This window comes from Octopus bimaculoides, chromosome 3 (genome assembly GCF_046866305.1).
Source record: "Octopus bimaculoides isolate indiv1 chromosome 3, ASM4686630v1, whole genome shotgun sequence".
NCBI classification, from domain to species: domain Eukaryota; kingdom Metazoa; phylum Mollusca; class Cephalopoda; order Octopoda; family Octopodidae; genus Octopus; species Octopus bimaculoides.
In genome coordinates, this window is record NC_142930.1 from 134236757 (window position 1) to 134261018 (window position 24262).

Sequence of the window (24262 nt, forward strand, 5' to 3'; positions counted from 1 at the left end):
TACGGTGCAGTATAAGATAGGACCCCTGTTCCTGCCTAATGGCTCACTGACTGCAGATCCCACATGGATAAGTGAAGTGCTCAGTACACAATTCAAGAGTGTCTTCACCTCTCCTCTGAGTCACATGCAGATAAAGAACCCAGCTGATTTCTTTGACAATAGCACTCAGCAGAAGGGGACTGCATCCATTACCTACATCGACATTGAAGAGGAAGATGTGATAGCTGCCATAAATGAAATGAGCTTAAATTCGGCAACTGGCCCCGATGGTTTCCCAGCTGTCCTCTTAAAGTCGTGTAAACAAGAATTAGCAGGACCACTCCGGATACTCTTCCAGAGTTTCCTTGCAAATGGTAAACTTCCCAAAAAGCTGAAGGAAGGCACCATATGTCCTATCCATAAAGGTGGAAGCAGAGCAGAGGCTGGAAACTACAGGCCCATCTCTCTGACTTCACATATTAGCAAAGTCATGGAACGAATTGTCAGAAGGAGATTGATTGCGTTCCTAGAAGAAAATGACTTGCTGAATGAGACCCAGCATGGTTTCCGTCCAGGTAAAAGCTGCCTCACGCAGCTCTTGCAGCATTATGACTGGGTCCTGAAGCAGCTACTTGACCATTCAAATGTTGATGTGATATATCTCGACTTTGCAAAAGCCTTTGACAAAGTTGATCATGGCTTGATATGTCACAAGCTGCGAAACCTTGGCATAGCTGGTAAATTAGGAGAGTGGCTGCATGACTTCCTGAATGGTAGAAGTCAGACAGTTGCAGCCAATGGAGAACTATCTAGGGAAACAGAAATATTGAGCGGTGTTCCACAGGGAACTGTTCTGGGGCCACTACTGTTCATAGTGGCCCTTCTGGACATGCCCACGGTCACGCGGAGAGCCACTGGCACTAGCTATGCTGATGACACAAAGATATCTCAGGCAATAAAGAATCCTGATGATATTGTAAGCCTGCAGAATGACCTAAATGCAATATATGAGTGAGCAGAGCAAAATAATATGCAGTTCAATGCAAAAAAAATTTCAAGTACTGCGCTACAAGACCACAAGTACCTCCCAACTGGCATACACAGGGCCTGGAGGTACTGCAATCCCAGAACAACAAACAGTTAGAGATCTGGGCATCAACATGTGTAGTGATGCATCATTTCACATGCACATTATCAAGTTGACAGCAAGGTGCAGACAACTGGCGGGGTGGATACTGAGGACTTTCCGTACAAGGGATCAAAAAGTCATGTTGATTCTATGGAAGACATTTGTTCTGAGCCGCCTAGACTATTGCTCTCAGTTGTGGTCACCACACAGTGTTAAGCGGACAGCAGAACTCGAGGCAATTCAGCGGCACTATACAAAAAAGATCGCCACAGTCCAACAGATGAACTACAGGGAGCGACTGAAGGCACTAGGTCTCTACTCCCTGGAGCGCAGGCGGGAGAGATATGTAATAATATACATATGGAAAATACTGGAAGGACTGGTGCCAAACTTTGGTATCAAGTACTACAGGAATGCCCGCACGGGTCGCCACTGCATGGTGCCAAAGGTACCGTCCACTGCATCTCACATAAGAACGAGATACTGCAGCAGCCTCGGTTTCAGAGGACCTCAGCTCTTCAATGCCCTGCCCAAACATTTGAGAGACATGCAAGACATGGATGCGGAGGTCTTCAAGACAAAACTTGACGCTTTCCTCTCCACGATACTAGACGAACCAATGGCTCGTAATGAGACGCAGTTTAGGGCAGCTGTGTCAAATTCTCTTATACACCAGATGTGCCATCAAAACTCTTGATTGGACCATGTCAGGTGGGGGAGAAGAGCCATGCAAAGAACGTGAAAATCACGGTGGTGCACCAGCATGACCGCAGCCACTTGGCTGAAACACATAAATAAAAAAAAAAAAAAAAAAAAATATATATATATATATATATACTTATATATATATATACTTATATATATATATATATATATACTTATATATATATATATATATACTTATATATATATATAATATATATATATATATATATATATATATATATATATATATATATATATATATATATATATATATACTTTTATATATATATATATATATATATATATATACTTATATATATATATATATATACTTATATATATATATACTTATATATATATATATATATATACTTATATATATATATATACTTATATATATATATATATATATATATATATATACTTATATATATATATATACTTATATATATATATATATATATATATATATATATATATATATATATACTTATATATATATATATACTTATATATATATATATACTTATATATATATATATATATATATATATATATATATATATATATATATATATATATATATATATATACTTATATATATATATATATATATATATATACTTATATTGGAAATGAGCTGCTTGCCCTACCTCAAGCAACATCACTTACTTCCTTGGGAATCCTTTTATCACATCAACACCAAATTTTTCTAATAGTTCCTCACATCCTATGTTGTCTGGCATCCTTTTAATGTCTGTATTTATTTTCCAAAACTTAAAAATGTTTTTGTATTTTTCACCTCCTCCATCTGTTTTTTTCTGAAAGCAGCATACACATGTGCCGCCCTATTTTGTTCGGATATCCTTTTGTACGAACAAATCTTGCCGTCTTCCAACTTGTTAACTTCCGAATTAGCTCCTGATTGTCATCGTCCGTCAGTATACAAACGTAATTCATTTCACGGGGAGGGGAATTCTTTGTACTTTGTTGTGAATACGTTTCTTTTTGGATTGTATAAGAGGGAGGTGGGTGGGTTCGGTGTCTGTATGGTGGGGTGGGTCTCAAAATGTATGGGTCGGGTGAGTAAGGTTTGGGGTTCCACATTACACTGTTCTTTTTCCTTCTGTAATTTTCCATTCTTCCTATCTTTCTCTTTTCTCCTCTTGCTTCTTTTCCGGCCTCTCGTCCATCATTTCCATTGTCTGCTTTTGTAAAGGGCAGTGTGTTCTAATGTGGCCTTTTTGGCCACATTTAAAACAACTAGGAATCCTGCCCTCCACCCACACTTTCAACATCAGATCTCCGATTGATACCGTCTCTGCCAGATTTTCGAGTGTCTCCGCTGCAGCCTGTACAATCAGGTCCATTCTTTGTTCTTTCCACAATGAGTTTTCTGTCTTTGTGGCTTGGAGGATGGCTACTTCTTTCTCACTTCCCATAAGAACAGCCGCCACGACCCAAGCCACATCAATTTCCGGTGGAATACCCTCTTCTTCCCATATAAGTGGGTAGAAGGACCACTTTGTTTTTATTGTGTTTGTCGCGTTCTCTCTTGCTTTGTCTTCCGTCTTGTAATGGATTATGATGGTTCCGAATTTATTCCATCTGGCCAGATACGTAATGTCTGGTCAGACTGAGCACAATACCTTTTCTATAATTACAGCTTCTACGTGTTCAATTTTTCCTTCCTCCACTGAGTACACCTTGTAAACTACAGTCTTCCTGTCTATTTCGCCCATTATCTTCTGGGGTGGTGACAGCTTAACGTCACCACCTACTCTAGTTGATATTTTTTTCATATATTTCAATATTTGAGAGGTCTACCCGCTTTTTCTTCACTTCCGTTTTTAGAACTTTATCCATCCTTCCGACAGCACAAATCAGTTCCTCCTCCGAAGAGGTCAATTTGCCATGGCTATCTCTCGACTTTATCGAGAGAAAGCATAACTAGAAACCGCTGCTAATGCAGCACAAAACAACTAACGATTCCAATAACAGTAATTTCAAACAGCGACTTCAAACGATAACTAACCTTCAGCTACCCAGAATGTACAAAAAAAAAAAATTTCGACTCCGAACTCTGAACTCACTCGGATCGTTACTATTTATACTTTACTCGGACCAGTCTACCCCTCGCAAGGGGACTTGTAACTCTCATCCCAACACAATTAAAACATGGACCTCCAGAGAGGTGTAATAAATATTCATTAACACATTTAGTTGGTTTGTGACGATAAAATACCACATGTTAATGAATCGAAATTCAAAACTACTGCTTTTGTAGAGACTTATGAAAAATAATTATTAATATCAGAATAAGCTTGAAATTAATGTAAAAGCCTATATTTCGAGCTCATATTCAAAAGTTATTTGGAATTGTTAAAGTTTCAGATTAAAATGATTTGTTTGTAAAAATGATACTAAGCTACTAGAAACTTGAATATATGCTAATGAATATTCTGCATTGTCATCTGAGCTTAGCAAATTATGGCAAATATTACCAAAACCAAGGTGAACTTTCCCACCAAGACATATGGAAGAAGAATATTAAGGTTAGTATAACATTAATATAGTGGTCGACTATATTTGGTGTTTGAATGGCAATTGAAAATCAAATATTTTCTCTTTCTACTCCTATTTAAACATATCTGTTTAAAACATCTGAGTTAAGACGAAAGCATTAGAGTTAGAAACAGAAATTGATTAAACAGAATAGATTTAAAAACTTACCTAAACCTGGACATTTATTTTTCGTGACGTTGATATAATCAAGCGAAACTGAACTACCAACAGCTTGGTAAAAGATACTGTTTATCCTTTGTGTCAGGAAAATAAATTTGGTAGGCATCTTTCTCTCAATATATACTTGATATATTAGCCATGGGGTTGTACCTCGACTCACCACACTGAAAAGTGATTTCTTGCTAAATGCATTATAAATGGTCAGGTTACAACTACCGATTATCTTGTATCTTATTTGCACACAACTATTGGTAATGTTTTCAGTCGGAGATGCCAAACCATGAGTATTGTATCTAGGAGAAGCTTGCATGTACACATCTGGAGAAGAAATTTGAAAATATATTTATTTTGTAAGGAATTTATATTTAGTGTTACAAAATTCACCTCATAATATAAAAGAATATCTTCATAAAAATATATAAGCATTAAATTCAACCTCATCAACTAATTATAATAAGCTTTATGGTTGTGTAAATGAAATTGTCAACCCATAAGGCAACCGTTGGATAGTTTAAATTCACTGTCACTGTTTACAGTTAGGAATATTCGCTCATTTGAGAATTTAATGTTTTAGCTTTCAGCACAAAACTATCTAGTATGACAATATAGATTAGATAGAAATGACTAAACTACTTATCTTCACTAGTTGACTGAGGACGAATCAACTCAGTCAAAATTCTATTCCTTATCTATTCTTTAAGTGATATCCATTTATAGGTAGGAGAATCAAGTTATGGATACGGTACATTGAGTGTGATAAATACCAACTAAAACTACTGATTGTTAAAATGATGTCTCACTGACTAGGTCGGATCCGAATCCCAGATAGTTTTCTAGTAAAATAACTAAAGAGAACAGTAAGAGGAAAATATTTAGCGTAAGAAGTCTTGCCACCAAATTTGTAAATATGTTTGACTACATATTTTTCTAAAGGTGCATTTCTGTTACGCTTATCTGTATGCCTGTTTGTTGCTTCTAAGGAGATATAAGTAACATAGAGAAGTGAACAGTAAAACTAACATCCTTCACAAAATCCTGCCTTTGTTTTTGTGTGCATACTATGACAAGGCTACCTAGTATGATAATAATGATGATGATATAGATTAGGTAAAGGTATTAAACAACTGAACATGTCTTAAAATTCTTTTATACCTACCGAAAGACATTGACGGTTTTATGTAGAATTTATAAGGTTGAATTTATAGGAATATGGGATCTTTTCCTTTTGGCCGGCACATAGAAAAAATAATTTTTTGTAACTAAACACTTTCAAATTTCGTATACTGGTAGAATGTGTCATTTAAAACATCATTAACCCTTGGTGTTTTTAAGAAAATTCTTTATTTTCGAAGTTATTTCGTGTTAAAGTTGTCGTAGTTCGGTACTTTCAACCAATCAATGACGTCTATTGAGGTGAAAACAATTACTGCTGTGGTTTGTCAACAAGACGTTCTGGCGATGTAAATTTACTCTGTCACTGTTATTTATGACATCGTTCGTACGTTTGTACTGGTTTTAGCTTTAGGGTTTTAGGGTTAGGGTTCAGGTTTTAGAGTTAGGGTTAGGGTTTTAGGGTCAGGATTAGGGATAGGGTTTTAGAGTTAGGGTTAGGGTTAGGCTAGGGTTTTTTCAGATACTATTTTCGGAAATACATTTTTGCCCCCTCCCCCTCTAATTTTTTCATTTTCCCCATTTTCCGTAGCTCTAACCCTAAAATCCCAACTCTAACCCTAACCCTAAAACCTCACCCTCAACCCTAACTCTAAAACCCTAACCCAAATCCTAAAACCCTAATATTAACTCTAAAACCCTAACCCTAACTTTAAAACCCTAACCCTAACTTTAAAACCCTAACCCTAAAGCCCTAATCCTAACCTGACCCTAAAATCCTAACCCTAACCCTAACTCTAAAACCCTATCCCTAACCCTAAAACCCTAACTCTAAAACCCTAAAGCTAAAACCAGTACAAACGCACAAACGATGTCATAAAAAACAGTGACAAACGAAATATATACCGTCGATAGTTGTTGTTGACAAACAACGGCAGTATTTTTATTCAAGGGAAAAGATCCCAAAATAGGCAATTTAGAAAACGCTAAAACAAAACGAAAATACTTCCACAAACAAAATAAACTGAAGAAATTTAAAAAATAACTAATAACTGAATTGATTAAACTATATACACGTGTATCTCAAATGCAAATATATCAGAAATAACAGGGACAAAGTAAATTTACACCGCCAAAACGTCTTGTTGACAAACCAGAGAATTAATTGATTTCACCTCAATAGACGTCATTGATTGGTTGAAATTACCGAAATACGACAAATTTAACACAAAATAACTTCGAAAATAAAGAATTTTCTTAAAAACGCCGAGAGTAAATGATGTTTTAAATGACACATTCTACAAGTATACGAAATTTGAAAGTGTTTAGTTACAACAAATTATTTTTTCTATGTGCCAGCCAAAAGGAAAAGATCCGGAATATGTCAGCTGATAAACATACATTTATCGAAAAGAAACGAATTTTCATATAATTGAAAATACAGAATATTTGTTTACCATTTGTTGATCCGCTTACGTTTCCTGATTGTACTCTTTCCCATTTACTGTACATAAAATTGTAATACTGGCATATCATTGGGTTTGAGAAGTTACAGGAAATGCTTCTGGCTTTAGTGAGAAAGAGAAAAAAAGGCAATCTTCGTTAGCGCAATGTTAAGATATTAACAGTAATAATATACAACTTGTATTTTACATAGCACATAAACATAAGCAGCGATAAGTAGCGTTAAAGAATAGCACCAATTGGAGGTGAGTACTTTTTTCGCTGTGTAATATTAACTTTGAAAGAAAGTAGTGACTAAAACAATGGTTAGTCAAAGTTATTAATTAATGGAAAACCGTATCGGTCAGGCGATTGGTATCTAGATATAGTAGTCTGTGGACCAGTGGATAGGGATGGCCTAGGTTGTTCAGAATTCAAATTCATCGGTTACACAGACCACGCCTTTGTGATCTGAGCGGGCGACGTGTATAAACAAAGACCCGTTCCTTGACGCGTCACCACGGTGCGCCAAACTTAGTGAAACCTAATTAGCGAAATTCCACTTTCTATTTAGGGGACGTGTTTCACTGGTCAGCTTCTCAATTTGCTGACAATATCCGCTGGGTGACGGACTAGAGAAGCCGTGGTTGATGATGCACAGACATGTGTGCAGCCTGCGAGATCTTGAGCAATTTTTTGATGGTGAACAGGTATGATCGCCAATTTTCGGACGGGTCTCTTGATAAAGGAACAAACTGGGTCAAATAAAGACCAACACATAGTAGTCATCTGAGATGTCATCTAATGCTCAAACTCTTCCATGAGTTGAGAAGTGTGGTCAGTAGAAGTTCAACCATAGCATCTTATGAGGGTTTGTAATGTGAAAGTGAGACGACGTTCTCAGGGAGGCTCTAGACGTTGACGAAAATCAATTGGCTGGTCTGCTCCGGAGGACTTCCTGACATCCATGGATAACTCCCAAAATTCCTTACCTAGCAGTGCTACTGGAAAATGGAAACCTCCCCAAGATATACGCAGAGGAAGAAACTGTTCTGTACGCACTCGTTCACTGCTCGAATATAGATAATTTGCGGAGTTTTGTCGAACAACTGATGTCGGGTGTAGGACGGATATAACTAATACATAGCACATTGTGGAGAGCGCCCTGGCACCTTCCTTTGGCCGAGGTGGACAAGTAGTATTTATTTCTGTGGTGACCTTCGCGAAAGTAGTTGTGGTCCAGATTGAAAGCGCTAGAGTCAAACATATTCCATTTTGAACAAACCTTTATCAGCATTTCAAGTTTCCCTTGAAAAGAAAACAAGGGGAGAGAGAGAGAGAGAGAGAGAGAGAGAGAGGGGGGTGTTACCCTCCTGAAAATTTCTTAAAGAGTAGATGAGTGCAGCGACATGATCTAAATAAATAATCCCACTCTGAGCACATATCTGATTTAGGGAAGACCAGATGGGAAGGCACGTGCTTTAGTGTTCAGGTTTTTAGATATTTCCACGAGTAGAAATTTTAATTTCCCTCTTTTGAGGAATTATTTTTGGAATCTACTGTTGCTGGTCTTCTTTTTACTTACTTTTTGAAGCTATCTCACAGTGTATCGTGCTGTGCCATCCTCATAATTTTTGCGAAACCTCGGTGATTACTAATGAAAATATTATCATTAAGGTTGTAAGACACATGTCTCAAAGTTTCGGGCCTTGCGCCTAATGTAGAAAGGATTATCATTGTTGTTAAGGTGGCCTGCTGGCAGAATCGTTAAAACGCCGAGCAAAATGCTTAGCGGGATTTTTTACGGCTTTATATTGAGTTCAAATTCCGCCGAAGTCGACTGTACTTTTCATTCTTTCGAGGTCGATAAAATATGTACCATTTGAGCACTAGGGTCGATGTAATCGACTCGTCCCTTCCCCCAAAATTGCTGCATTGTGGCAAAATTTGAAACCATTGTTTATTATTATTATTATTATTATTATTTCTTTTTATCACAGGTTTTGTTGGAACTCATTGAGTCTTGCATGCGTAGCAGGCTTGCTACCTGCTATCCGCTCTTTCCAGCTATCTAATACTTTCCTGATTATTCTGGCCATACCAAGAAGGCCAAACTTTTGTAACAATTCTACTGGGCACTCTATTCCAGTTGCCTTGATATTCCTCTTGATGCCTTCTGATACTGTCCCCAAGGACCCAGAAACAGTTGGCACTATCTTCACCTTCTTCAGTTTTCATTGCCGTACTATTTCGTACTTAAGAGAGTTGTATTTATCTATTTTTGCGCCTTCCTTCTTGACTATTTGTCGGTCAAAAGGGCATGCAACATCAACCATATAGCACCTGTAGTGCATCTTGTCCACTAACATTAGGTCCGGTCTGTTATACTCTAGCACCTGGTCTGTTTGGATTGAGAAATCACAGAGGATTTTGCTCGTCTCCGAATCCATAACTTTCTGCGTTTTGTGCTCATACCACGTCTTGCATCTTTCTAGCCCCCATTTTTTGCAATTTTCCAATGGAGCACTTACACTACTTGATCACGTCGCTACAACTTGTATTGCTTTTGGGCATGTCGTTTGTGATATGGGCAATGGCTTTATCCACAGCGGAGACACTTGTTCATTCCAAACGTTGACCCTCCATTTCGTGGTCAAAGATTGGTCTTGCGCTGCCAGTATAGTGCTTTCAGTCTCTTTTTTTAGTGTCCCCTACATGCGATGAGAACTCTCAGCTTATTTTGCTGGGTATGATGCAAATTGTCAGCTGTCAACAGACAACAGACTAAAGTGACACTTGTTTACTTTTCAAGCTTCATGCAATGCTAATTTTTGTAGGTGTTCTACCTTCACCCTCGCACCAATATTTTTTAGCCATGTTGCTTGTTGAATGCTGCGTGCCAAATACTATTGGTATCACGTCTACTCTTGTCATTGACCACAACATTCGTATTTCCCACTTCAAATCGTCATAGCTGTTTATTTTTTCTCTTTTCTCATTGAGCCTGTTGTCACCGGAGCATGCTAAATCAATTATCATGCCTGTTCTTTCTTTTATATTCACAACTGTGTCCGGCTTCTGATGTCTTGTCAGGTAGTTGCACTGAATCATCGCATCCTACAAGATTTTGCAATTCCTCATTTTCGTGACTCCTTCTGGGATTTGCCCATACCACGTCTTTGCACTTTGTACGCCGTGATTTCCACAGAGTTCCCAATGGATCATCCTTATAACTGCTGAAATTCGGGAGTCCATGAGCAATTGCACAAGTTGCTGATCACCTGGTTTGGATGGTACGCCCTATGAATTCTATGTACTCATGCCAGATTTGTTTGGCGACCTCTTAGCAGTCGTCTACCCCAACTGGTAACAGAACGGGAGAATTCCTAGTGTTGTTAGCAGGGCGTGTGGTGACACTGCTGAGGAAAGACGTCGACCACGGGGATTTACTAGGAAATGTTCGGCCCATAACTCTGTTAAACACAGAGTTTGAGGATTTGGCCAAGGTGTTAGCGAAAAGGCTGGCGCTTTTCGTAGGTTACCTGATCGGAGAAACGCAGATGTGCGAAATCTCGAGTAGGTCTATCCATGATAGCCTCCATCTTATGCGATACACCAGAGAGATGGCTGGGACCAAAGCTGGCTTTGGAGGTTCTCTGATCAATTTGGATCAACTGAAAGAATTCAATAGAGTCGGCCATCACTGCTTGGAATCCGTCCTGAAAGCAGGCGGTTTCGGACACACTTTTAGAGGATGGATCACTGCAATGCACAGAGACACCTGTTCGGTGGTCAGTGTAAATGGTCACCTATCGGAGTTGTTTGGCGTCGCACGCTCGGTCCGTCAGCGCTTCCCGCTGTCATCTCTTCTGTATTTGCACTCGAGCCACTACTGCGAAAGTTAGAACAGCTAAGGGGCATCCCTTTTGAAATGGGACAGGGAAGGGCAATGTCGACATACACGGACGCCGTTACCATCACAGTCTCGGACGCCTCCGAAGTGTAGACGGTCGCCCCCATTCTAAAGGAATATTAGTCGGTTGCAGAGGCTAAAATCAACGACGACAAATCGGTAGGTTTGCAGTTGGGCTCCTGGAGAGGCAGGATGATACAATCGGACGGCGTCATCGTACGTCATCGAGCAGTTGGACCAGTTAAACTGCTCGGGGTCTGGTTTGGTCCCGACCTCCAGTTTGATAATAACTGAGATGTGGTGGCAAACATTGTGACCAGTCTTACCCAGAAATAGGCAGAGAGGAAGTTCTCTGTAAAAGGTCGGGCAAGGGTGGAAAATGCGTACATCCTCTCCATTATTTATTGTCTGACCGTCGTACCTTGTCTTGGTTACTGCTTGACTAATTGGGAGCGTCTCTTATTTAAATTCTTGTGGAAGGATGCGTTCCAATGGTCAGGTGCTCAGTTTGTTGCCAGCATCTTCTGAATGGTGGATTAGGTGTGCTATGGTTCCTAATGAACAGACACGTTCTTAGGTTACTCCATTTGCAACGATTTCTGGATGGTGAGCGCTTGTAGGCTCCGTTTGTGTGTGGGATCCGTCTTACCGCAGCTCATCCTTCTGACGGAGCTGCAGTCCTGGGTGAAAAAAAGACCGACGTCGAGCAACAAGGCAAAAGCTCGCTCGATCTCACAGCCCTCTAACAGTCAGGCAATAGAATCGGAGGATGTTCCACTTTAGAAATTCATAGGGGATGAGTGGAGAGGAAGTGTGACGACATTCTCGGGGAGAATCTGGGCACCGACGAGTAAGAATTGGCTAGTCTGTTCTGAAAGACTTTCCGTCGGGGACTATCATGGATAATTGTCTGATATCTTTGACCTGACAATGCTACCGCGGGCACTACCGATTCGAGATAAACTCTACAGGCACGTTTTTGTTGCCAGACGGACTTGTCCGAGATGAACGCTCTGAGAAGAACTCGTTCTGCATGCCCCTATTCAGTGTCCAGACATTGCTGACTTGTGGGGCTATGTCAAACAGCTACAGTCACGTTTGGGACGGATTCATCTGTCCGACGAGTCTGTAGGGATGACTTCCCCGCCACTCTCCCTCAATCAGGCAAGCAAGACAGTTTTTCTTTGCCTCGTGTCTGTGGCAAAAGAGGTCGTTTGAGGTAGAAGGCTGAAACGCATGAGGACAGATTCATTGCTCTTTGGTAGAGCACTGATTGACTTCTTCAAGTTTCACTTGCAAAGGAAATTGAGATTGGAGTGGGAAGTACTTTCTTCAAGTGAATTTATTGAAAGGTGGGTGAAAGTTGCGAATATGGCAAGAGTGGATGGTACCTCTCCGTGTATACCTGTAAGTCGGACAGAAGGAATTGGAGTGGGCAATGAAAACATTGTTATTATTATTATTATTATTATTATTATTATTATTATTATTATTATTATTGAGTGAGAGAGCAGTGCATGCCATCAAAGTGACACTGGGGTAAAATATACGAAGTCCAGTATACCCATTATGACTACCTGTCCGATAAGGGTACACCAGGCACATGCATTATTATTATTATTATTATTATTATTATTATTGAGTGAGAGAGCAGTACATGCAATCAAAATGACACTGAGGTAAAATATACGAAGTCCAGTATACCCATTATGATTACCTGTCCGATAAGAGTACACCAGGCACATGCATCACAACCATATCTGCGCGACATGGGGATCTCATATCAAGGTTAACAGCAGGTGCGGCCCAGTTAGATTTTCTTCAGGTTGAACAGCCAATTCTGCTAAAAAGGTCACTGAATAAGGGCTGTTTAAAGATGTTCATTCACTCATGTTTCTCCGGGTGAATCATCCAAACCCCAAAGAATTCCTCTCAACACAAGGCTTTTATGCTTCTCCACTACTTCTGCTCGTGATCAGACATGCACATACCGTGAGCCGCTAAGGGACATACTCAACTGGTTAAAGTTAAACAACTGAGAAGCAAATCTTTGATATTGAACAGAATATTTGCTGTAGCCCAACTTTTATACCAACCACATATTGAACCAACGAAGAAGTCATCTTGAGTTTAATTCACTTTTTTACAAATAAGGCTAAGTCTATATGTCATAACCTTCAACATGGTTGCAATATATAAAATATAAAACTTGTTTCCATCCGTTTTGCTAATTTCTGCTTGACAACCAAAGAACATTGTCTATTTTGTATCTAGTAAATATAATATGACATAGAAATAATTTTACACACGCACGCACACACATACAAACACACACAAGCACATACACAGACACACACACAATTATCAATTTATAGAATGTTGTGTAAGTATTGCTTAATGCTATGTTTGAAATTCAAATTTCTTAAATGACTGATATCTGAACGAAAAATATGAAGACAAAAATTTTATAACAGAACTAAATTTGGACCTATTGTAAATCTAAAACAATTAAGAATTCAAAGACCTTAATAAGTTAATCAAAGGCCTCCATTGTTCGACTTATCCAACAAAATCACTGCTTCGTTTTGCTTGAAGGAATAACCTAGAACAAAACGCAATAGTGAGCCAAATTTGATATTATAATGAATTTCGATATTCGAAATGAATACAGAAGATATAATTTGGGAAAGATGTGTAACTATGCTTGCCTCAGTTCCCAGCAACATCTGTGGCTTTATGGTTAGTTACAAAAAGGATAACAATAAAAAAAAGTAAATTATTTTTACGCCAGTGTGAAACAGAAAAGCAGAGAAACAATGCTATTAATAGGTGAATATACATGTGTTTAGACGGATAGATTGTGTGAAAGATAAATAGGTAAGTACATAGATTGGTCATTAGGTAGCTAGATAGACAAAAAGTTTGACAGATAGATCACTGCGACAGGGAAGTAAATAATTTTACCTTGACAATATTCGTCTTTGAAACCAACATCAAGCAGGGCAATATGGCCATTAAATCCAAACCCATGTGTAGCAATAAATTGATAAGTATACTTTCTGCTGTAGTTGGGTACATTAACACAAGCAAAATTCCAGTTTCTGCTCTCAATTTCACCAGATTCTTCAAACAACTCTATGTTATTTCCATGCGAATCCTCTGATTGAAGCTGAAAATACATTATTGCATATACAGTTTAGACACATTCGCGCACGTACGCACACACACACACACACACACACACACACATACACACACACACACACACACACACACACACACACATACATACATACATACATACATACATACATACATATATATAGCATGGTTTTGCAAAAGGAACCTTACTTTTCTTTCACTACACCATCCCATGCATTCCTCTCAGAGTATGTCCTCGTATCGTCTGTAATACGCGGTAAAGGTAGTTCCTTCATCCGGTTTGTACTGAAATTTTTCGACAGAGTTTGCAACACCGACTGCTGAAAATGATTCTGCCGTACTTCTCGACTGCAGTAACAACTCTGTTAAATTCTGTAGTTGCTGCTGCTACTCTTGTTGTTTTACGACTGCTTTCAGTAACTCTTCCATTTCGGTACTAGTTTCAGTTTCAATATTGTTCGAATCCTCGGAACTCTTCGAAACCTTGACGCCACTGTTGTATCAGTGGCGATATGGTCCGAATCCTCGTCGCCTCTGTTGTATCAATAGCGATATTGTCTGAATCGTCGACGCTACTATTGTATCGCACTTTTGACATACGATATAACGGGATGATAAATAACGTCCTCGCAAATCGTTCCACTCAAGATACACAATACTTGTAATTACACTCGACAATACGCAACTCTCGGCTTTACACAGCTCTCCTAACTCTCTCCCCACACTCTCTGCGCATCTCCATTTACATTGTGGCACAGTCCATTAGGACCCAACCAAATAGGGGTGTTCTACTTCCACACAACAGCTTTATTTCTCTAATTCTCTAATTATACCACAATAGTATACACTACTGCAGCACGACAAAATTGATGAATACTTCGTTAGTTTGAAATGCTGAATGCAAATTCTATTGTGGATCTATTGGCAACATTGCGATTCAGACCGAAGTCTCTTTTACTTATATTTAAGCTTACAAATTTAATTTGAGTGCAACTTTGGCAGGCTAAATCAGGATAGCTTCATTAATGCAACTACTTCAATGCTTTAAACGACATATCCAAAATTCTGAAAGTTACCACAACAAGATTTGATTAACTTGAACTTTTATAATAACGCCATTGAATGCACATGTGCTACTGCTTTTCTGGCTGGTTGCGACGTTTCATCACTCATCCATATCAGTATATATATATATATATATATATATATATATATATATATATATATATATATATATATATGTATGTATATATACATATATATGTATATGTATGTATATAGGTAGAAGGTTGAAAAGGAATACACGAGTAGTTGATATATATGGAAAAAAAGTCAAGGTAGAAAATGATAAAATAATTTTATAAAAAAAACATTTCAGTACTTGTTTCAGTTATTGAGACTTTTTCAATTGAAAGTATGGAAAACAATTAAATTTTAGAGAAATTAAATGAAAAGTATTTTAAAAGAATATTTGCATTGTATTCAAATACAAGAGGTATTTTCCTTGTTTCTGCCTGTCTCTGTCTCTCTGGCTTACTTTTGTGGGTACGAGGTCGTTGTGAATTCTTAGCAGAGAAGAAGAAGAAGAAGAGGAAGAAGAAGAAGAAAATGCGGGAGTGCTATGATAGTAGTAGGTTGTTAAATGGTCAAGTGCCATGAAAGTGACTTGTGGATGGTAGGAGTGATTGAATTCTTGAGATATTTCTTTTGAAGGTATTGTTTATAATATTTGCATAGGTATTATTCTAAACAGCAGTAGTAGTAAAGTAAGGAAGGAGTTGGCGAAAAAGAAAAAGGAAACAGAGAAGAAGAGAAAGAACAATAAGAGAATGCAGGACGGTAGGGTAGTAGTAGGATGTTAACTGATCAAGTGACATAAAAGTGGCTCGTTGTGGATTACAGCAGTGATTGGGACTGTTTTTAATGAATTCTTGGGTAGCTCTTTTGAATGTATCATTTTTGATATTTACGTGTGTGTTATTCTAAGGTCGTGGTGGATATGTCATTTGTTGTAGATGTATTCAAAAGTGGTCTGTATTTTGTAATAAAGAGAGACTCTACTAATTCGTTGGCTACAGGTTGTATCGTCCCTGAATTGATAGAGGGAACAAATTCTGAAGCTTGGATTTTCGTTATTGGCGCAAATGTCGATGTGTTGGCTGAATGCTATTTTTCTGTTTTTTTTTTTTAAATTTGGATCTGGGATCTGTGCAGAGCCATTCTTTGACGTAGACTGTTTTTTGTTTGGCCTATGTATTGCTCTTGACACACAGAGCAGGTTAGTGCATATACCAGGTTCTCCGAAGCACATGTGAAGCTGATTTTCACTGTGAATCGTTGTGCCTGTTTGAAGGAGAATTCTGATCCCTCAATTAAATCGACGCATATCCCACAGTTGGGTCTTCCACATTTTTTTACTGACGGCTTCAGTGTTGTTGTTGAGCGTATTCGGGCATGTGTTAGCAGACTTTGCATAGATTTAGGCTTTGGGCTATATGTTGCTTTTTATGATGGTGTGTGCTTGGAGGATTAAGTTCATTCTGTGGTCCGTTTTTAGCAGGGAAACGTTTTGAGAGATGGTGTCGAAGGCATTATTGTTAAGGGGGTTGTATGTGGAGATGTATGATAGGGCTTTTGATGAAAGCGTAAATATGTTTATAATTAGAAGAGAAAAAATTTGACTATACCTGAAGTTTTCCATTGTTTTTTGTGATATAATATGTAAAGTAGAGACTTTTGCCTGCAGGAGCTCGGATATTTGAAAATACAAGTTTTGACGTGTGTCCAGGTTGGCCCTTTGAAGATTGTGTATACATATAATAATCTGAAAGAATAAAAAGTTTATATAAATAAAAAAAGAAAACAAAAACAACATCTAATCTAAGTTCTTTTATTACCAAAGGGGATGTTACAGGAAGGGAATTACATTATTTCTTCTTCCAGCTATTCTAAATATGACGATCTGTATAGGCAAAATAAATATTGCTACACGGAACATCACAGTTACACCAGTAGCGGCAACGGCAACAGTAATAACAACAACAACAACTACTACTACTGCTACTACTACTACTACTACTACTACTACTACTACTACTACTACTACTACTACTCTACAGTTCTTGAATTTAGCAAAATATCTAAATTTGCATATTATGTATTTGCATATAGAGATTTTCTCTAACCCGATGTACTAGGTTAATATCTGTATTGATTTCGAAGATATTTTAATTCAGAGATGTAATTAATATTACTTATTATAAAACATAATAAAATAAGTTATCTCTGCATGTTTTAAGTTGCGAAACAATTTTTGTGATAATAGATTTTCCAATTGTTAAATAAATTTTATCATACTATTTACACCCCCCCCACACACACACCTACACACATAGAAGATTTGAGAACTTTCCACCTGAAATCCGAAAAAAGACTTTTGGTTTGGTTCACCAATCCTATTGGCTATGAATACATATTTATGGCAAAATAGTTATTCTCCTGTGAACTCATATCAAGGAAATATTCAGCAAATGTGCAGTTCACCCTGATGTCAGAGAGGTGATACTTAATCTATAAAATTTGCGTTTCTGTTATGCGTTTTGAGAAACATTTTACTTGATCTTTAGAGAAGATAGCAGATTTTGCTCAGAATCGAATATATTCCATTTTTGTCTAGAGTAAGGTGTTGCTTGTTTTTACCAAAATTTACCATTTATTGCAGCCAATATAGTGCTTTGATTTGAAATATTTTGGAATAGTTCCATTTTATATTACGTTTTCATTCTTTTGGCTTTCAATTTGTTTCATTTTTAATCTGTTAATATTCTTACAAATTAGATCACTGTCAAGTATATAAAAACTGAATTGTAGAATAATGGATAATGTTAATAACCCTTGGTGTAAAATATATTTTTCTAATCTAACCCTAACTTAAAAGTAAAAACCACTTTGAATTCGTAGTCTGTCTGGATGCACATTATTGGAAATTATTACTATACACTAAAAAATAGTGATTTTCCCCACTCGCTACATTTGCCATCCGAATATGTATTGATCACTGCCAGTTAAAAAATGTAAGGTATAATGACTCCAGCGAAATATGTAACTAGCCATCGCCGATCATCAACCTGTAACGCTTTATTAAGCGAAATTTCTTGTATTGGTGAGTTTGAAACAAACCACAGGGGAAAATCTGGTAAGTTTGTAATTATATTACATAAATATCAGAAAATGGGCTTCTTAAGCCACACACTTTACGATTATAATATCTTCTATAGATACAAGTCCAATTTTATACAAGGTATATTTAATCAATCCCAAATATTTCTATTATCAACCTCATCCAGGTTCACATCCAAATTTCAGTAGGATTAAATTCTAGTTATCCCAAGCTGTTTCTCAGAGAAGAGAGGTGACATTAGAGAGGAAATGTACAACATACAATTTTCTTTACAAGTTCATCAGCGTTGTAGACAATGGAACACTTAATATTCACCTAAACATTAGTTAGATAATAGTTTATGGAATATAAAATCATGATTGTAAGTAATTTACCTGAATCGGAATATGAGAAGTTTTCCGGATAGGGTAAGAAATGAGATCGATAATAAGACACATCCTTGTAAGATCCTCGTTGCCATGTATATTCACTATTCTCTGGACATTCCACGTTATAATCACAAAAATGTGGTTCTTTAAATTCACAGAAATGATGCGTAATACCAACTGTTGAAAGAAATTATCAAAATATTGATTTCGAAATTTAGTACAATGCCAGCAATTTTGGAGGAGGGGTTAAGTCAAATACATCGACCACAATACTCAACAGATACTTATTTTATCAACTACGAAGAGCTGAAAGTCAAAATCGACCTTGGCAGATTTTGAACTCAGAAAGTAAAAACGGACAAAATACCGCTAAGCATTTTACTCGGCTTGCAAAAGATTCTGCAAGTTCTCTGCCTTATGATCAAAATATTAGTAGTTTTGCAAGACAAAATGGTTAAATAGTAAAATCATAAAGTTTACTAAAATCATGGATTCTTAAGCAAAATATGACAATATCTGTTACGTCTTCTATTGAAGACGTACACAGATAAAGTTAGTGTTAAAACATTTAACGTAATAAATAATATTAACTGCTGTATAAAAAAAAACTATCCTCATCAAATATGTAAGACTAAAAATTAACAATTGCAAAGAACATCTATATTTTCAAGAATATATTGACTAATATGAATGTCATACACTGCCAAAATCCCATTTGCATAGATCTGAAAAGTCTACATTTTACTTGAAATATTCTATTTGTAAAATTTTATATATTTCTTATTCCATTTAGAAACTTTCATTCCTTTTCTTTGCTTAAAATAATATAGAATCGTTAGAAAAAATATTTCCTAATGAATAGAGTTCCTATTTCATTTCTTCAGTAATTTTTCATCATATCAAATATTATTAAGATTTTGGTAACTAATATGAATGATTACGTGAGATAATGCTTAATACTCGTATTCATATGTAAATTTTACTTGTTTGAGAGTTATACGATCTAACGTTAGGACTCAAATGATGGACTCTTTGATTGGACATAACTGGCTCTTTTATATGAGTATATGAGTACATGGCTCAATGACTCAGAAGTATATTTCTCAAGCACAAAATTCTGGAGTCAATCCCACTTTATTAGCATTTAGAGCAAGTCTCTTCAAAATTTTGAGTTACTTCAAGTTATGTAAGTGAAATTAGTAAATGGAAACGTGTGTAATACATGGCACACGTAATCTGAGTGCCCACATCATCACAACGTATCATATTGAGACTGTCTGTCTGACGACAGTGGCAAATCCCAGCTGTCTGAAGAATGTTCAACAACTTAAAGTAAAATTCAATGAGCAGGTAGCTACATTGATCAGACAGCAGGAATTCCCATTTTCACTAACTGATGTTATGTCCATATACTAATTTTTCTAAGGAAGACTTGTGAAATTATTGTAAAAAAATTTCTCAACATTAAATCTGTATCTCTACTTTAGAACTTAGTGTTCTAAAGAACATTGTTTAGATAAGTTGCCATTACAAATGTCGAACATCCATGTTGTATCATTGAGTAGTGATAAATGACCTAGGATTTATGAACCTAATAATTCACATATTATAGCTTGTTCCCTTCGTAAAGGCATTTTAATTTCAAATGATTTTGTCCATATAGATAAAACAAAGCCGGAAAAACTTGCATCTATAAGCAGTAATAGCACTGTAACGTAGACAAATATTGATGTCAAGTAAGTAGTTATAGCGATAGAGTAAACGCAGATATTGCAATATTGTGGTTAAACGCAAAAACAAGAATGTTAATTCCATTGATCGGTTTGAGTATATAAGCAAACTTCTTTGCTCATTTGCTAATTAATGTCATGAAGACGACATTAATAGATTACAATCAAAGTTAGATACTTACTAACGATAACACAGCTTACACTGGTCAAATTACATTTTGTTGATTGAAAATAGGTAGAGATAGAAGAAATTAATAGAATATAACACTGTAATGTTACTACAATATTCCATCAATTTTCTTCTTACTAATGTAGTGCAAATACAAAAAAAGTAACTGAAAGCGTATATCGTAAATCTATTCATAACATTAGAAATATCTGTGGAATAATTGAAATATACGAAAATAATATCTGGCAATTTTTACATCATTATTTGGATATAAAATGTAGCCTTATCTCAACCAGGGTACCATTTTGTTTCAATTTGCTTGACTAACTGCAGAAAACATTATTTTTCAATCTTAAGAGGTTAGTGCCTAATATAGATGCCACTTACGTAAAATAAGTGGCATCTATATTAGAAGTTAACCTCTTAAGATTGAAATAACTGAAGCGAGAAAAACTTCCCTACAAATGTAAATATGATAAATATCTTACAAATAAAAATATTATATAAATTTGGAGTAAATATAACTTGAATCTTACATTTACAGGTTTCATTACTGACGGTAATGTTATCCAGGTAAACCAGTGAGTCATAGTATGAATTTGCCTTTGCTGTCACCTCAAACAACAGTGATAAATTATTTGAGGATGGCAAATCTACACAAGCAGTTGTGAATTCTGTAAGTCCATTGCCATTTGAAAACCAAAGTTTCTCTGCTGAATTTGACGTGATTGATTTGGTTGGTTTGGTTAAACTGGTTTCATTCGATGAAGAATAACGCGCAAATAGTGCAAACTCTTTCGCTTTTTTTGTCATTTTGTATCTGAAGCTAACACTTGTACCTTTGGTCACAGATGCATGCGGGGAGAAGAACTGAAATTTATTGTCTTCACTATTTGTTCTTGAATAAATGTATAAGTAGCTATTTGTATCTGTAAAATAAAGAAAATAAAGAAAATGTATTTAAATTTATGTGCGGACAAAAGTGAAAATATTAGAACAGTGAGCAATTAGATCAATGAAAACTCAGGAAACATATGAATCCAGTTCGCATTTTCAGTTTTTTATTGTGAATGGAGAAAACTAAGTACTCTAGGACATTTGGTTAGTGGTCTACCATTTTACCTCTTTGCAAATAATGAAATCTTAAATGTGGTACAAAAGGCAAACCATCAGAATAGATGAAAGATGGATTTAATCACTGTTGGAAGTCAAATTTTCATACAGAAGGTGATAAAAGATTTAGCGGAAGAATTATATACATGCGCAGGAACAAAATGGCTGAGAAGTTAACGTACTGGATTGTTGATAATATCAAAGTTAAGTGTTCAGTTCATATCACAGCCATTGTGTTGTTTTCTTTAGCAAGGCACATGACACTGTTTAATCCAATTTGCTTGACTAAACAAGGAACACTTTCCAAGCCCACTTCATCGTTGAGCTGGTAAAGATAAGATGCGAGTCCATCTGTAACAATGATTTGAGTCAACAAATAAACCAACTTACCTTGGAAAGCATGTGAAATTTTTCATATAAAATAGAATTTCAAGCGAAGAGAAAAGGGATCATAAAGGTAATAAGAAGATCATTAAAAAAAGGATACTAAAGCAAGCACAAATAAAAGCTAGCAATTTGTTTTTCTTACATCGATACAAAACTACAACTTTGGTTTTCTTATATAATCAAAAGAACGCATTTCTTATGACTTTTTAAATACTGTCGGATGATCTGTGGTGTGAACCCTGAACTCACCAAATATGAATTACTGGATTCTTCGAATATTAAACACACACATCCTTTTCATTCACTCTCTCTCTCTCTCACACCCACACAAACACACACATACGTACATTTATATATACATACATATATTTTTCTCTCCTTTTTTTCTCCTTTTTTTCTGTCCTTGTTTCTTTCTGTGGAAGAGCGTAGGCTCGAAACGTTAAACACTTTTTCACATCTGTTTGTTTTCTACACCATCTCTCTTCGTCTTTTGTCTCTTTTTTGAGAATTCTGCCTATATATATATATATATATATATATATATATATATATGTGTGTGTGTGTGTGTGTGTGTGTGTGTGTGTGTGTGTGTGTGTGTGTGTGTGTGTGTGTGTGTGTGTGTGTGCGTGTGTGTGTGTGTGTGTATGTATATACAAACAAGGAAACTAGTCCGTTAGAAAATCTCTGTTCGTGATAGAAGTAGTATAGGAACCCCAAAATATTGCTTATGGCCACTTTAATGTGGCTGTCCTTTAACAGACCTGGGAAGATATCTCCTCCAGCTGGTTTATTCAGTGAGCTTCTTGCACTCGATATTTATTGCAAGCGGAATGTAACTCCTGCCACTCTAGCTTTACAAAGTTACTGCGCGAGTCCTCAGTCATCTTTAGGATAACTAGAACAGCCTAGTCACTCCGACCAGCATACTTGATATATAAGACTCTTCCATTGTCATCTTCAAACGGTTTACTATATATATATATGTATATACAGTATATAACCTTTTCTTTGTATAAACTTCTCTCTTTTCTCTGTGTGTGTCTCTCTGTATATGTGTGTATGTATATGCTTGTATTTATGCTTACATATATGTTTGAATGCAGTTATATTGAAATATAAAACAAAATTTACCACTTGAATATGAGTATTCTTGCTGAATACTCCATCTGAATCCATAACCGGATGATTGATATTTGCAAGTTCGTTCTTGGAAATCGCAGTCAAATGGCCCTGAAAAACAAAACAAAAACAATGTTTGTGAGAGTTCAGTCTGGATAAATATTTACAGACGTTCTTTCTGCTTGAAAACGCATTATGTTCCTATTTCCGAGTCGGTTATATAGCGACAATTGTGGCAATATGTTTTAAAATGTCTATATTTCTATATTTCCATATTCAAAGAAACAACTATTGAATTCCCAGATTGTATGGAAATCAACTATTTATAAATAACAATGAATATGAATTTATGGAATTCCAATTAAGGCTTTTATATGGTTTTTATGTTTAACTTTCTAAAAGAAGTAACATCTAAATGGTCATACAGAAATTTAACTTTCTAATAAAATAAAATTGAAGAAGTGAATTTGATGAGTCACTAAATACTTCAGAGTAACACAGCCGACCACACTTATGATAGTAGTTTTAAATCCTAAAGCTGCACCATATGAGATTTATCATTCTAGGATCAGCAAATATGTACCTGTATCATGCTGGATTCAAATGAATTAACATTACTCTTCTTTGTTTACAAAGAATGTTATAATAAATACTAATAGAAAAGATACTGTAAGAGTAAACATAGTGCCCTCGTTGTACCTTAGTTTTAACTGTAGCATTAGGGTCCACGTTGTACCTTAGTTTTAACTCCTGAGTATGCGAAGAGTATAATCTTCTCAGCACCTAATCATCTTTCTTAGGTTGCATGCGTTTTCTTTTTAGAAAAGATAAGGGAGGAAATGTTTTGTTTCTACTTTTTAAATGGATAAAACTTGTAGTTACTGTTATAATTATTAGCAATTACGATGTCATTATAAACTGATGCAATTATAAACAATTTACGTCTAAAGCTAGATATATGTGATTTCCATGATTTATTGGATCTTTCGTACTCTACTTAAGGACTTGAA

General features: G+C 36.3%; 1 protein-coding gene across 1 annotated transcript in view; it reads right to left on the reverse strand.

Moving 5' to 3' along the window:
• Positions 1-24262, reverse strand: part of LOC106877396 (MAM and LDL-receptor class A domain-containing protein 1-like) — a 144733-nt gene that overhangs the window by 50104 nt on the left and 70367 nt on the right. Inside the window, exons 12-18 of the mRNA XM_089349700.1 lie at positions 23265-23363; positions 21170-21562; positions 18741-18911; positions 16874-17010; positions 13989-14193; positions 7126-7236; positions 4547-4876 (exon numbers count right to left, since the gene is read on the reverse strand). Of these exons, the coding sequence (XP_089205826.1) occupies positions 4547-4876; positions 7126-7236; positions 13989-14193; positions 16874-17010; positions 18741-18911; positions 21170-21562; positions 23265-23363 (1446 nt within the window). The remainder of the gene's footprint in view (positions 1-4546; positions 4877-7125; positions 7237-13988; positions 14194-16873; positions 17011-18740; positions 18912-21169; positions 21563-23264; positions 23364-24262) is intronic.